Source organism: Myxine glutinosa, chromosome 6 (assembly GCF_964187855.1).
Source record: "Myxine glutinosa chromosome 6, kmMyxGlut1.1, whole genome shotgun sequence".
In the NCBI taxonomy this organism is placed as follows: domain Eukaryota; kingdom Metazoa; phylum Chordata; class Myxini; order Myxiniformes; family Myxinidae; genus Myxine; species Myxine glutinosa.
The window spans coordinates 140,343,619-140,360,014 of record NC_136266.1 but is presented as its reverse complement, the minus strand read 5'-3'; the positions used below and the strand labels follow the sequence as shown (position 1 = coordinate 140,360,014).

Here is a 16,396-nt window from a genome sequence, read left to right as displayed (position 1 = left end):
AGCCAGGTGATAAGTTGTTTTCTTCAAAGAATAAAAAGGTTATTGGAAAGTTTAAGGATGAATTGGGGGGTAAGATAATGAGTGAATTTGTGGGATTGAGGTCTAAGGCTTATGCTTAAAAATATATTGATAATAATATTGAAAAGAGTGATAAAAAGTTGAAAGGAATAAAGAAAAATGTTATTAAAGAAACAATAAACTTTGAAAATTATTATAATTGTTTAACTTTAAAGAAAGAAGAGTTTAGAAAAATGAATACGAAAAGAAGTTATAAACATCAATTATATTCAGAAGAGGTGAATAAGAAAGCTCTTGGAGCTTTTGATAAGAGGTTTATTTTAGAAAATGGAATTGATAGTCTCCCTTATGGTTATAAGTGTTAAGATATATATAAGTGATAAAATAAAAGGGGGGTTAGGGATTTTAACGGGCTACCGCTGCCTTTTTATGAATATATAAATGATAGAACCAAGCAATAACCAAACCAAAGAGTGGAGAAAACAACAACCTTGATATTTAAATGGCAAACATCATGAATGTGAAAAATATCAAATGTCTTATTGAAAAAATAACAGGGGTAAAAGTAGATAAAACAAATAAGTCAATAAATTTAAATACGAATAAGTTGAAGGCTCTGGGAGGTAATACCCTAGAGTGGTCAGAAAACTGATGGTTGCCAAGAGATTGGGGGGAAAATAATTTACTATAATCTCAAAATGGTTTGTGGCACTGGAGATTTCAGACAAGGTCATTAAGAGAAGTTTATCATTTCATATCAGCTCAACGACGATACCTAAACCAGGAGTTAAATTCCAATACCATATTTATCAATATTTTAGATGGTGATTGTTCTTTTAAGAGAATTAAGCTATTACCTAAAAATGAAGCACAAATATTCGTTGAGTCTCTGTATGAGTATAATGAAAAAAGGGGAGAGTTAATAAGCTAAATGCAGACCATTGACTTCAATGTGTTTTAGTCGTAGGTAAATGGGCTTAGAAAAAGAGGAAAAAAGGGCAATTTAATGCGTTTCAATGTGATTTCCCCATTCACTTACATGTTAAATGGAGTGTGTCCCAGAACCAACATTCTCCTTCTACTCACAGGCGAGGGAGCACAATTAAATTTTGTAGGACGTGTCAGACTGTCACATATTAGCCTAAGGATGAAAGTGAAACTTGCCTTACTAAATATATAGCGATCGCAGAACTCGCGCTCCGGATATTCACGCATTGGATCAATACATTTGCGGAAATTTCTTGTCGCGTTCACAGGAAAGATGTTGAAGAAAGCTGGATTGTCAGCCATTTTAAATTTGCCAAACCTATGTAGGCCATAGCAACTGCGGATAAGGCATTATCCAGGCAGAGCAGACCTGGATAAAGTTATCCAGGCTTTGAGCAACAGAACTTACCCAGAGGATACATTTTATCTTCCAGAGAAGTAATTTATCCACAGGATAGTGCTTATATGAGCTTTGAGCAACCATTGTGCACATGGGTAGATTATGTATCATGGGTCATTGTATACATGTGATTGTGATATCTGTGTGTTTTGTCAAAAAGTGAATGTGCTGTCAGTATTTACTACACAATTATCTTCCAACCTCCCCCCCTCACCCCTCATGACCGCCCAAAAAACACCATGGTGATGTCCCTCTGTCTGCTGCAGTGTTCTCTTCCCCACTGCGCCTCCTGCCCAACAAAATCCAGTGAAATGAAGTCGATAAACTGAAAGATTGCATTATTGTGGTGTTGATATTATGCACAGGCATGGTGGGCCAAATGACCTCCTCTTGTGTAGAAGTTCCTTGTATAAAACAAGTGTGCCGTGCATGGACTACACCTCTTTTACCTTCTCCCTACTTACCCGAAAGTAAAGAATCTTCACTGGTAGCGTCGAAAGGCTGGACAGTGACCGGTGAGCCATCTGCTGGCATAGGGACCTCAAACGCACAAAGGTAGCTCGTAGCAACGGACCGCACCTTCTGATTGTCTTCTGGAAAATTCTGCAAAGGAAAAAGAAGAGAAAAACTTGAATGTGTAAATTAAAGATTATATCAGGAATTCAGACAGGAGAACAACAAAGGGGAAACAAGGGCAGGTGACTCACGCGGATGTTGGATGAGAAAACCTCGGCTAAGAGAACCTGCTCGGGCTCAAGGCCACACAGCTGGCTCAGCTGCAGCTTGAGGCTGCTATAACGCTCCTCCATGCCAAGCCTCAGGCCGTAACGCACAGGGATTGAGCCATCCAGACGTATCACTGATGCACAAGAATGGGAGGTGAAAGGGGATGGGACTAGGGGGTTAAATCTATCTACCGTTTCTGCTGCCAATATACAGGAATATAGTGAGGCCTCATCAAGAATATTGTGTCCAGTTTTTGGTGACCATAATCTGAGGAAGCACATAGCTGCCAAATAGAGGGTAAAGCCTATCCAGGTCAAGCTAAATGAAGCAATGAGCAGCTGAAGGAGAAAGGACTTTATCTATCATATTATAATTCTCCGTAGGTGATCTGTCTGTCCAGGTGCACCCGGTCTGGGAGGGGCTTCAAAAACAAATCACAACCATTTTGTTTCCTCGCATAGTCTTGGGGCCTCTTTTGTTAGGCCCGCGGTTTCTTACTCACAGTTTTATTTCAACTCCAATTCGATATCTCATTTCATTTTTCACAGTCACTAACATGGTTTTAGACCCGGTTGCAAAAAATGGGAAGAAATTTTAATGAAAGTTACCGTTTATAGAACAAAATGCATTTTAAATGAAATGAAGGCCTGTCCATTGAGACTTCTTCACAGCTTCATCTCGACTCTAATTCACCATCTGATTTCATTTTTCACAGTCCCTGAGATGGTTTTAGACTCGGTTGCAAAAAATGGGAAGAAAATTTGTTGAAAGTTAACGCTTATAGAAGAAAATGCATTTTAAATGAAAAGGCCTGTGACATAAAGGCCATTCATCGAGACTCCCTTACAGCTTTATATCGACTCTAATTCACCATCATAGTCGCCGGGATAGTTCAAGTCTCAGTTTCAGCGAAAGCTAAAGTTGAGAAAATCGACGAAATGTATTCCAAGAACCATTTTGAATGTGGCTGGTCGGACGAGATGTGGGCACGAGGAAGGAGAGAGGAGAAGGAGAGAGGGGAAGGAGAGAGGAGAACACGTTCCCAGGACTTCATTATTTATATTAGTACTTAGTAAATGTACAGCGACTGAATGCTGAAGTTCGGGATCGAACCGTAGACCAATTATATATTTACATATTCCTGGGGTGTATATACAGAGTTTGTTTAAAGCGAGTCAACTCTTTTCCAACCATGGAATTAAACAATACAGTACTTCAAAAATGTACATAATAATGAAAACTAACTATGGAATACAATATTTATTAATAACTAGCAGAAGTACCCGGCGTTGTCGGGTGGGGGAGGGGTGATGGGGGGATATTGGGGGGAGGGGGGAAGGGGAAGAGGGGGAGAAGGGGAAAAGGGGGGAAAGGGGTGGGTGGGAAGGGGAGGAAGGGGGGGAAGGGAGGAGGGAAGGGGGGGGGGAGTGCTGGTTGAAGTGTTGGTGTTGGTTAAATCCAATATGGCTGCCAGACTATGTCACCGATGACAATGTAGTTATCAAACTTTATTCTGCATACTTAGTTGATCATTGGAGTGGAGTTGCACTTCGATCTCTAAAGCGGTGTAGGAGAAGAAAAAAATCCGAAGGGTACATTCTTCAAAAAATTATGGCTGCTAAATCATGTGACTTATGACATGATAAGTTTAAGCATTTCAATATAACTGGGTCATAGATTGGGTGTATGAAGTTTCAGATTTTTAGGATAAGGACTTTGATTAAAACATTTATGGCTACTCTTCCACTTCACCTTTGATGTCATTAATGATCATGCTTTTCTTTCCCATTGGGAGTACTTCACGATGGGCCAAGTCTCCAATTTTTTTTGTTCAGTGGTTTCCGAGAAATCATTTTTTTATTATTTTCGATTAATCCAAGATGGATGCCATACCACGTGACCCAAGACGTCACAATTATCATCAAAACATTCCAGTTGGGGGGGATCTCCTACAATGAAAGTTTCGCCTAGATTGGACATGTGGTTGCTGAGGAAAAAAAAATTTAAGGAAATAATAGAGCAAAAAAGTGACCAAATGTTGCCGAAGGTTGATAATGAAGGGAAAAATCAACAGCAAAACCTAAAGTGAACGAGCGTTGCATGTAAAAACGTACCTGTTATCTCAAGATGCATGGACCTCTCCATGGGCAGAGGCAACGACAGGAAGTTGAAGGGATCAAAACGAACACTCACATGACCACATGTCTTGCAACGCACTTGAGACTTGAGCTGCCCATGGAACAAGTCCACCACTATAGAGCGGTTTCGCAAAAGATGGTTTTCCCAAGCCTGTGGAAAGTTAAAAAAACAACAAAAAAAAACAGCATACACTGAATGAAATCTTACTAGAGTAAATTTAGTAGTTGAGACCATGACAATGTATTAACCTTTTATAGACCTGCAAACCAGACAAACGGATCATTAGCAGGTGCAAAAGTCAGAAATGCCTGGAAAGAGGAGAATGACAGCAGTCATAGAATAACTGACAAATAAAAAGGGGGAAAAATAAAGAGGGGAATAACCTCTGCAGCAACATCGTGGTCAGGGCGCCCATCACTGTCCTCGAGCTCGACATAGGGCTTATCCTGCACGCGATTAAGATCTTCATGCAGACCATCGAGCAGGAACGCCAACAGCTCCTGTGAGTCCTGCTGCTGGAATCCATTAAAGCGTGGTGCATATTTTCCTATGGTCCACTGTGTATGTGGTTAAAGACGGAGAGGGACACAGCAGATGGTTTGTCAGAGATTTAAAAAAAAACATGGCAACAGCATTGTTGTGAAGTTTTCATTCTTACTTTCATTCACAATTTGCAGCAATGCTTGAGATTTTCACCATTAAGTAGTTCTTTAACTCACTCTGAGCTTGAGTGGTGCAACATTTTTCTGTGTTCCACTCCACAACTCCCCAATAAGGTCTCCATAACACTTGGCCATGTGACCTTTCATGCCCAAGGGATTCGACCTATAGTGTAGAGGGCAAAGTAATAGGAACATTTAAAGAGGTGCGGGAATGAGGGTGGGAGGATGAAAACGAGAATGAAAATAAAAGGGAGGGGGAAAAGGGTAGGGGTGGAGGGGGGGGGGGAGGTGCTCAGTGAGCAGCAAAAGAGGGGAGCAGTAGCGCACAAGGTGTGAGCAAAGAGGGGGCAGTGGTGCACAATATGTAGAGGGGGTGGCATGGAAAACTTAGAATCAAATGAAAAGATAAGTCCTGCACACCTGTTTAGCTCAAACAGATGCATGCCAGAGAGAAAGTACTGTGTGAGCGGTCGAGTGTTGCTCACACACTGGATGCTCGAGTTCATGAAACAGGTGTTGCCCAGGTTGCTTAACCCAGTGGCTCCTTTTTCTGTAGGGCCTATCACAAGCAAAGAGAAAGGAGCATTGCAAAAAAAGTGTGCGTGCGTGTGCATGTGCATGTCAATTGCTTATAGGTTAAGGTTCTTACTCACGGTAAGGGAACTATGTTTTGAGGTTTACAATTTAAATAAAGTTGAACATAGTATGATGTGAAATTAACATAATTTATAGCTATCCTTTAAATGAAACGATAGTTTAGGAGGTGTGTGTGTGTACGGATGATATAACTAGGACATTCAGTCCTTTATAGATTAATTTGGTAAGTCAACCTTAACCTGATACAGCAAATGCAGAACCATGTGGATGGACACTGAAGGGAATGCACAGACATAAAAGACCAACAGTGTGAAAAAAGAGAGAATGTATGGAGGTTTCCCCTTTTGAAATGTAAAAATTGGGTTTCTTGAAAATATATAATCGTGCATTCTGAGCCATTACTGAGTAGTTGTTGTTGTTGTATAGCCCCGGACAGTTCTCTCACGGCACAGAGACAGCCGATTGAACTTGCAGGAGTGACCCAGAGACCCCACATCAAGGATTGTGTACCCCACCTTCACAAAGTCAGGACCATGACAGAGTTAGAGAGAGAAAGAGAGAGACAGAAAAGAGGGAAAGGGCTGGCCCATGGGGACCGAAAATTTGCCTTCTATACCCACCTGTTGGGTGGGTAAATAGCTCGTACATGATGAAACATGGCAGATAATCCAAAGCACCGACATGAGAAGCCTCACCTTGTTTGCTTCGTTCAAGCTTGTTGCGATTTGCCAGTGAAGACATCTCCTCAGGCCAACTCATATCCTTGTTTCTCACTGCCGAGCAGAGCAAGGATGAACAGAACCAACCAGAGTAGCTAGGTTGGCTTAAGAAGCAATGAGAACAAAAAGATAAGTAACAACTGGGTGGAATTAGGGGGTACGGTGGCACATAATGTGCTTGGGAGGAAATGTGTGCACAAGTTCATGTAGTCATATACCCCATTAATGTTTGCTCATTTTACCCATTTGTAATCAAACACTTTTTGACAATATACTCCAAACTAAGTTGACTACACTCAATTCTTAAATGCATTTTAGGCCAGACAAGAATGAAGAAAAGCTTAAGAGAATTATGCAGATCAGAGCAGGACCTTCAATGAGGATCTGCTGCCCATCATCAAGATTGAGACGCTTCACAGTGTGCTCCTCATCGTCCAACAACGTCAAATTCTAGAGCAAAATAACAGAAGAAAACCCTTGCTTTAAAGGTGCAAAATTAAAAATTTCACCTCATCTTTAAAGACAACATAAATTTATCAATATCTGGCCTTTTTATTCCATTCTTTAAGCATTCACAAACGTATTTAGACATTTCGGCTTGTTTCTACTTGTTTCCAGTGATTCAAAGTTTAATTCAACTGTATGATTATTTGATTCAATGCAAACATGTTCATTGGCTGTTTCCAATGAAAGTGCATTTTAATCCTTTTGTACCACTCACACTTCTGTAGAAGATATATTACTGAGCTATATAACCAATTTCTTGTAAATTCCAGCTGGTATGACAATAAATTTCATTCACCAGAAACTTCATGACACAAAACTATCCCACAGCACTTGAAGGACTGTTTATTTCCATCTACGTAATACCTTTGAGCAACTGCAAAAAATTCACAAATAAGTTGGTAAAAAGGTCTGCTACGAACAACTCACAAACTTTCAGCAATCTGTTTTTGTGGAATAATTCTCTAGAAAAAGTGCAGGTTAACCTTGAACCACCCCCATACATGGAGTGGAGATGTATTCCCACCTCATCCCTGCAGAGCCAAAGTCGGAGGTCCTCAGGGCGCAGGCGGAGACGTTGCGACAGGAAGTCATGGATCTGGCCTATGCTTAGCATGCAGCTGAAACAAGCAGTGTAGGCCAGGTAACGCCGTGGAGGTGCTGAGCCCTGTGTGAGCACACCTATAAACAGAGTTGTAATAAAGTCATTTCTTTCAAGTCACAAGCAAGTCTCAAGTCCGTTTTTTTCAAGTCACAAGAAAGTCTCAAGTCGTTAGGGTCAAGTCTCAAGTCGTTAGGGTCAAGTCTCAAGTGTGTATAATGAGTGGAGGCAGTGGTGTGGGTATAGCGACTAGCGAGTGGAGGCAGTGGTGAAGGTGTAGCAAGTGGAGGAGTGGTGAAGGTGCAGGCAGAGGCAAGAGAGGAGTGAGTGGAGGCAGAGGTGAGGATGGGGTGAGTGCGGGCAGTGGTGAGCATGGGGTGAGTGCAGGCAGTGGTGAGCATGGGGTGAGTGCAGGCAGAGGTGAGCATTGGGTGAGTGCAGGCAGTGGTGAGCATTGGGTGAGTGCAGGCAATGGCGAGGATGCAGAGAGTGGAAGCAGTGGCGAGGGCATAGCGAGTGGAGGCAGTGGTGATGGCACAGCGAGTGGAGGCAGTGGTGAGGGCATAGTGAATGGAGGCAGTGGTGAGGGCGTAGCGAGTGGAGGCAGTGGTGAGGGCGTAGCGAATAAAGGCAGTGGTGAGGGCGTAGCGAGTGGAGGCAATGGTGAGGGCGTAGTGAGTGGAGGTAATGGTGAGGGTGTAGCGAGTGGAGAGTGGAGGCAGTGGTGAGGGCATAGAGAGTGGAGGCAATGGTGAGTGTGCAGCAAGTGGAGGCAATGGTGAGGGTGTAGCATGTATAGGCAGTGGTGAGGGTGCAGCGACTAGCAAGTGGAGGCAATGGTGAGGGTGTAGCATGTATAGGCAGTGGTGAGGGTGCAGCAACTAGCAAGTGGAGGCAGTGGTGAAGGTGTAGCAAGTGGAGGAGTGGTGGAGGTGCAGGTAGGGGTGAGGGTGGAGTGAGTACAGGCAAGGGCAAGGGTGGGGTGAGTGCAGGCAGGGATGGGGTGAGTGCAGGCAGTAGTGAGGATGTAGCGAGTGTAGGCAGTAGTGAGGATGTAGCGAGTGGAGGCAGTGGTGAGGATGTAGCGAGTGGAGGCAGTGGTGAGGATGTAGCGTGTGGAGGCAGTGGTGAGGATGTAGCGAGTGGAGGCAGTGGTGAGGATGTAGCGAGTGGAGGCAATGGTGAGGATGTAGCGAGTGGAGGCAGTGCTGAGGATGTAGCGAGTGGAGGCAGTGGAGAGGGTGTAGCATGTATAGGCAGTGGTGAGGGTTGAGTTGCCAGGATGGGAAGGTTTGCTGGGCAGTCCTTTTGGAGAGACGGTGAATGTGTGGAATTTGTGGGAATTGAAAGAGTTATTCCAAGTATTGGACCAGCTCTTGATTCTATCAAGGTCTGCAGAGAGGGAAGAGGCTGCCCCCTGTCTGTCTGGACGAGAAAGGACATGGCAGAGGGTGGAAAAATCAGCAAGGAGATGAGCAGGATTTTCCATGGAATCAAAGTTAATTTTTTTTATTTTTATTTTTGTTTTTTTGTATACAAGATCGAGGCTCGTGAAAGAGCGAACATTAATCACACATAAAGCCAAACAGACACATAAAACAAATAACATCGGGAGCGGTAGACAAGATGGGGAGAGAGGGGGAAGGACACAAACACAACATTTGAGAGCAGGGACCGAGAGACATGGAGACATCGAGAGATCTGTGGGAGGGAGAGGGCTTTGGGGGGGGGGATGAAGATGATGAGATGGATGGATGATGGAGATGATGATGGAGATGATGGATGAGGATGATGAAGATGATTTATGAAGATGATGAGGCCCAAGCCACTGCTTTGGAGCACTCCAGCCTTGACACTGAGGAGATGAAAGGTTCCTATTAAGAACTACATACTGACTATGGAAATGGAGGAAAACAGTAATCTATGAGAGGAGGTGGCCTTGGATGCCATACGCAGACAGCTTGGAGATCAAGACGGGGTGCCTGACTGTATCAAACACTCGATATATGTCCAGAGAGACAGACTAACCTCATATAACGTCTCGTAAGCGAGTGTGTGATTGCGGCAAAAATACTCCTTCAACCATCTTGATACACAAGGTTCCTTAATTTTTGCAAAAAGGATGGATCTTACATTGTTGTCAAAAGAAAAAGTACTCAATACATGTTACAGGAGATGCTGTAGATGGTTGCACACAAAACGGTGGTGAATCGGATCCCGAATGAGTAGGTGTAGCTGGCATGTAGTATTGTAGTAGGGGCATGGTATCGCCGCCTGATGTGTGGCATCATGTTTGGAAAGAAAATGAAGATTGTTGACAGGTCATTTTGGTCGTGACAAGCAAGTCACAAGTCAAAAACACCACGTCTCAAGTCAAAGCCACAAGTCAAGTCCCAAGTTAAGTGTCCCAAGACCAATTCAAGTCTCAAGTCCAAAAACAAGTGACTTGGGTTGCACTCAAGTTCAAGTCACCGACTCGAGTCAACAACTCCAGCTTTAAAAAGCGACAAATAAATACACATTTAATGGAATTACGTTTAGTTTCGTTGATACAGGCGACGCTGTCATTATAACAAAAATTGAGAGATCAACTGTGATAAAATAAAAGGAAATACACAATTTCTTCTGAACTTTATGAAAAAGTATTAGCTCAGTAAATCTGCTGCAGACAATTTTCTGCGACAATATGTTCTTTTTAAATTCCCTTTCTGAACAGCTTATACACAGTCAGCACGGGAGGGGACACGAGAGATCAAGTCTATACGAACTGTGGTATATTTGGGGTCTCTAATACCATAATTCATCTGTGGAAGAAAGCTCTTTCTTACAGTTTCCTCCTCCAATCTATAACCCCATTTGTGAACGTCCGTTTGTTCGGTTGTGCCTCATGGACAGCCTAAGGAAGTGACTTGGAGAGGGAAGAGGGGGTCCGTGGGGGTTAAATTTTGACGACAAATGAAAAACATGGGCGCATCAGATATAGACGAGGGGCGTGCCCAAGGGGCGTGGCTTCCTTCGACTATAAAAGGCCCATTACACACACGTGACTGACTATTTATTTTCCGGGCAACGCCTGGTAACTCTGCTTGTGGCACATAAAACTCTAAAGACATATCAACCAAAGGAGCAATCTAAATATCTTCACAACAGCATTTTAGAAAGCCATCTCAATGGAAACTAGAACGGCACTTAGTAGAGTGCATACCTCTGCCAAGCTAAATGTTTTGTATCCCAATGATAGGCTGGAACTGGATCCGGTCCTGAACCAAAATCGAATCGGCTTGTTCTTGACACCTAACCAACTCGTCCACAACTTTTTGAAATGTCATGATATATATCGGTTTTGGCCCCCATCTATCAATGGTGAAGAATCACTTTAAAAACGAGAACGGCACTCAGCAGAGAGCATACCTCCGCCTGGTGAACAGTTTACGTTTTGTATCTCAGAGTAGACCAGAAAATCACAATACAGAATGTATATAATGTAGAAACATTCTTCGATTCTTCCTCGTCACACACACAACCTGTCCAACAAGTTTCGTCCAAATCCATCCATAACTTTTTGAGATGTCCTGCTATGTATCCTTTTTTGGCTCTATCTCCCAATGGTAAATAATCACGTAAAAAAATAAATAATTTGTCATATCCGAATCCATATTCAGATCTTCACCAAAATTGAATCAAAACGTCCTTGTCAGACACCCAACCTGTCAACCAGGTTTTGTCCAAATCCGTCCACAACTTTGAGATATCCTGATATGTATCGTTTTTGATCCTATTTCCTAATGGTGAAGAATCACTTAAAAAATTATAGTAGCCGGATCCGAATCCGGATCTTCACCAAAATCTAATGAATTCGTTCTTGTCACACACCAAACCTATCCACTACATTTTGGCTGAATATGTCCACAATTTTGAGATATCCTGCTCACAGACAAAGACATAGAAAGACAGGCAGACAAGGTTGAAAACACAACCTATGTCCACCTTAGGTGGCAGAGGTAATGAAACCCATATAAGAATAAATATTAGTCAACAATGATAGTCGAATCGATAGTACGAGGAAATAGAGAGCATCACATTCATCCCTACCGAACATGCTTGGCTGAGCGGGACGTGAGGTGGAGAGAGGCTGTTGGTGTCGGAAAAGATGGACACAGACTGGGTACAACTCTAGGTGCATGCTTGGGGCAGGAATAACCTGAACAACAGTGATGGGAGAAAAGGGGAGGATGAGGTGGGGGGGGGGGGGCAATGAAAAGGTTGAGAGAGGGCAATGAGATTGGTGTGTGATGAAGGCTGTGGAAACCACAAGGATGTCTTGAGGAAACTCCAACAAACCAAAACAATTAGTACACAGCAATTGCATTTACACAGAAATAAAGTCAAGCACAGTAATACCCCGGTTTACATCGACTATTCGTTCCCGAAAACGTGACGGATATCAAGACGACGTAAATCAAAGCAGTTTTTCGCACAATAATTAATGGAATAAGAGGGAATGCAATGCGTCTCTAATGTCACCACTCCAAGTATTATATTTTGCTTTTTACCGATGATATTACCTCTTTTTTTTGGATTAATGACATTATTGTCAATGTGCGATCTCATGAAACAAATACAAAGTAACAGATACGTATAAATAAATAAATAACAATTACCAGACATATTAAATAAATATAAACCTATTCCGGAAGCGGTCAAAGTAGGTGGTACCTCTTCTTCCTCCTTCAATAAATGTCGGCATTTTTTATAGATGGTATGCACCGCATCCAGAGGCAAACTCAATAACCCAGCAACATCAATGGTACGTTCAACATCATCCATGAGATGAATAACATCTAATTTCACTTCTAAGGTAACACTGGTACAATTCCTCTTAGCCACCATACAGTACAGTACAGTATTGTATAGTATAGTATAGTATAGTATAGTATAGTATAGTATAGTATCGTATAGTATCGTTCCTTCAGCGATTTTGCGATCTCCCGGTTTAGTACTTTATTGATGTATTCTAATGTGGCGGACACGAAAGCTCACTGGCGTGAGGGCATCATTCCGCGCACCAAGTGGGCGGCGGCCACGCCCGAGGGGTAGGCGTGGCCGCGGGATATACACCGGGCGCGCAGCCCGGAGCGCTCCAGTGCTACAGTTGAGCTCTTATAATAAAGACTCTTGAACTTACCGCGTTGTCCGCTTCCTCCTTGTTATACAAGTAAGCGCGCGTAGCACCGTGCTTCATTGGTGACCCTCCGACGTTCTGGTCAGCCGTCGCTGACCACCCGAACCCGCCACAGCAATGGCAACCAACGCGGTCCAAATCAAACTCCCCGAGTTCTGGGAGACGCAAACCGAAGTTTGGTTCCTGCAGGCAGAAGCCCAGTTCCGACTTCGAGGCATCACGGTGGACGAGACCAGGTACTGCCACGTGGTTGCCTCCCTCGGGCCCGGCACGGCCGCCCGCGTCGTGTCGGTCCTGAGGAACCCATCGGCCGACGGCAGGTACGAGGCGATCAAGCGTCTCCTCCTCTCCACGTTCGGCCTCATGGTGGACGCACGGGCCGACCGCCTCCTGGACCTCCCCGAGCTCGGTGACACGCGACCGTCGGTCCGCATGGACCATATGCTGTCGTTGATGGGCGACGAAACCCCGAACGCTCTATTCCGGGCGTTATTTCGACGCCAGCTGCCGGCACGAGTCCGCCTCGCGTTGGCCGGTTCTGTGACGACGGAACCCCGAGCTCTCGCTGCCGAGGCCGACAGGTTCTTCGCGGCTTTGGACGTGCAGGCGAGTTTTGGCGCGGCCGTCGCGCATCCCGAGGCTGACCCTGATGCTGATGCACCACACCTCGTGGATCCCGAGGCTGATGCACGCCGCGTGGCCGCCGCCACGCCACGCCCACCACCACCGCGAAAACCGCGGCCTCTGCCTTCGCCGCAAACCTGGTGCCATTTCCACGCCAGTTTTGGCCACAAGGCGAGGAATTGTTGCCCGCCGTGCTCCTTCGGCAAGTCGGGAAACTACAAAGCCGGCACTCGGTAGCGGCCCTGAGCGTCGGCCATTCCGGCAGCCTTCTTTTTATGACGGACACCTTGTCCGGGCGCCGTTTCCGATGCGACACGGGGGCACAGGTGAGCGTTATCCCTGCCTCTACGTCCGACAAGCACACCGCGGGCCGGGACCCCGCATCGCTTGCCGCGAACGGAACACCCATACGCACATTCGGGAAGCGCTGCCTCTCCCTGCGGTTCGGAAGGCAACGCTTCACGTGGACGTTCGTAACCGCTAGTGTCCCCATGGCACTGCTCGGTGCGGACTTCCTCTGTGCACACGGGTTGTTGGTAGATGTGAAGAACAGACGTCTTGTCCAGGCTGAAACGTTCAGCTCGCTTGCTTGCGTGCTGAGCAGCTCGTTGAGCGGCTCACTGAGCGGCTCACCGAGCGGCTCGCCAAGCGGCTCGCTGAGCGGTTCGGTCCCGGCGAGGTTAGTTTGTACGCTTCCGGCAGCGGACGAATTCACCCGCCTCCTCGCCAGCTTCCCAGCCCTTACGCGGCCCACCTTCTCGGCGGGGGCCGTCAAGCACGGGGTGGAACACCACATCCCCACCGCCGGGCCAACGGTCTACGCCCGGGCACGCCGCCTCGAGCCGACGAAGCTCGCGGTAGCTAAAGCGGCGTTCGCTACGCTGGAGCGGCTCGGCATCGTGTGGCGCTCCGAGAGTGCTTGGGCGTCGCCGCTCCACATCGTGCCCAAGCCCGGCGGGGGATGGCGACCGTGCAGGGACTACCGGCGCCTCAACGACGCCACCACCCCCGACCGCTACCCCGTCCCCCACATCCAGGACTTCTCCGCCCGGTTGGTGGGCATGTCCTTCTTTTCGAAGGTGGACCTCATACGCGGCTACCATCAGGTCCCCATCAGGCCGGAGGACATCCCGAAGACGGCGGTCATCACGCCATTCGGACTTTTCGAATTTCTTCGGATGCCCTTCGGTTTGAAAAATGCGGCTCAGGCGTTCCAGCGACTAATGGACAGCATCTTGCGCGACTTGGATTTCGTCTACGTGTACCTGGACGACATCCTCGTCGCCAGCGCGTCCCGCGAAGAGCACCTACACCATCTCCGCACACTCTTCGAACGTCTGGGCCAGTATGGCCTCATTGTGAACCCCGCCAAGTGCCGGTTCGGCGTCGCAGACATCGACCTTTTGGGGCACCGCGTCACCAGGCACGGGGCCGTTCCCCTACCGGCCAAGGTGGAGGCGGTGAAGGGGTTTCCGCGCCCCCGCACGATCAAGGGGCTCCAGGAGTTCCTGGGCATGGTAAACTTTTACCATCGGGTTCCTGCCCCGCATCGCCCAGCTCCTGCGCCCCTTGCACGAGGCCCTCTGAGGGAAGCCGGGCAAAGATGACGTTACCTGGACCGAGCAGATGGACGCGGCGTTCGCGGGCGCGAAGCTCGCCTTGGCTAACCCCACCATGCTCGTGCACCCGGCGCCCGATGCACCGATCGCCCTCACCACCGACGCCTCGGACTACGCGGCGGGCGCGGTGCACGAGCAATGGGTGCGTGGTGCCTGGCAACCGCTGGCGTTCTTCAGCCGGCAGCTTCGCCTGCCCGAACGCCGTTATAGTACCTTCGACCGCGAGTTGCTCGGGCTTCACCTGGCGGTCAGGCACTTCCGCCATCTGCTCGAGGGCCGTGCGTTCACGGCCTTCGTCGACCACAAGCCACTGGTCTTCGCGATGGGCAAGGTCGCCGAGCCGTGGTTGGCCTGGCAGCAGCGTCACCTCTCGGCCGTGTCCGAGTACACGACGGACATCCGGCACGTCGCGGGGAAGGACAACCCGGTGGCGGATTGCCTTTCCCGGTCCGTCGCCCACGCAGTCCACCTTGGCATCGACTATGCCCGGATGGCGGCGGACCAGGCCGCCGACCCCGGCGTCCAGGCCTTGCGGACCACCGTCACGGGCCTCCGCGTCACAGAGGTGCCGTTCGACGGCGCGGGCACGGCCCTCTTGTGAGACGTCTCCCTCGGGCGGCCTCGCCCCATCGTGCCCGCGGGCTGGCAGCGCCAGGTTTTTGACGCCATCCACGGCCTGTCCCACGCGGGCACGAAGGCCTCCAAGAGGTTGGTCGCCGACAAGTTTGTCTGGCATGGCCTCCGGAAGGCCGTCCGCGGCTGGACCAGGACGTGCCTCGCGTGCCAGCGCGTGAAGGTGCACCGGCACACCCAGGCCCCATTGGCCCCGTTCACGGTGCCGGAACGAAGGTTCGACCACGTGCACGTGGACCTGGTGGGACCTCTGCCCCCCTCGCGGGGTTTCACCCATGTCCTGACAATGGTGGACCGCACAACCCGGTGGCCGGAGGCCGTGCCTTTGGCGGCGACGACGGCGGCGGACGTCGCGCAGGCGTTCATCGCCACCTGGGTCGCCCGGTTCGGCGCCCCCTCGGACATCTCGTCCGACCGCAGCCCCCAGTTCACCTCGGAGCTCTGGGGGGCGGTCGCGCGGGGGCTCGGGGTCCAGCTGCACCGAACCACGGCCTACCACCCCCAGGCCAACGGCCTGTGCAAGCGGTTCCACCGCTCGTTGAAGGCCGCGCTCCAGGCCACCCTCCGCGACGGCGGCTGGGTCGACAGGCTCCCCTGGGTCCTGCTGGGCCTCCGGACGGCGCCCAAGGGCGACCTGCGCGCATCCGCGGCGGAGTTGGTCTTCGGACAACCGCTGCGGGTGCCGGGCGAGTTCCTCCCCGATCCCACGGCACCATGGTCCGCGGTGCAGGAGCGCTCCGCGCTGCAGGAGACAGCCCGGAGGTTCGCCCCGGTGCCGACGGCGCACCACGGGCACCCGCCTACGCACGTCGTCCCGGAGCTTCGCACCGCGGAGTACGTCTTAATCCGGCACGACGCCCACCGGACACCACTGCGGCCCCCGTACGACGGGCCTTTCCGCGTGCTGGAGGCCGGGGTGAAACATTTCACCTTGGACATCGGCGGTACTCCCGACCGCGTCTCGGTGGATCGCCTCAAGCTGGCC

General features: G+C 48.5%; 1 protein-coding gene across 2 annotated transcripts in view; it reads right to left on the bottom strand.

The window, feature by feature from the left end:
- The window catches only part of LOC137430367 (ubiquitin carboxyl-terminal hydrolase 32), a 100,240-nt gene that overhangs the window by 29,595 nt on the left and 54,249 nt on the right, over positions 1-16,396 (bottom strand). For both annotated transcript variants that reach the window (XM_068121188.2, XM_068121189.2), the window contains exons 15-24: positions 11,446-11,554; positions 7,279-7,433; positions 6,620-6,698; positions 6,225-6,302; positions 5,353-5,491; positions 4,990-5,095; positions 4,654-4,827; positions 4,246-4,420; positions 2,113-2,264; positions 1,870-2,008 (exon numbers count right to left, since the gene is read on the bottom strand). In XM_068121188.2, coding sequence (XP_067977289.1) covers positions 1,870-2,008; positions 2,113-2,264; positions 4,246-4,420; positions 4,654-4,827; positions 4,990-5,095; positions 5,353-5,491; positions 6,225-6,302; positions 6,620-6,698; positions 7,279-7,433; positions 11,446-11,554 — 1,306 coding nt within the window. The remainder of the gene's footprint in view (positions 1-1,869; positions 2,009-2,112; positions 2,265-4,245; positions 4,421-4,653; positions 4,828-4,989; positions 5,096-5,352; positions 5,492-6,224; positions 6,303-6,619; positions 6,699-7,278; positions 7,434-11,445; positions 11,555-16,396) is intronic.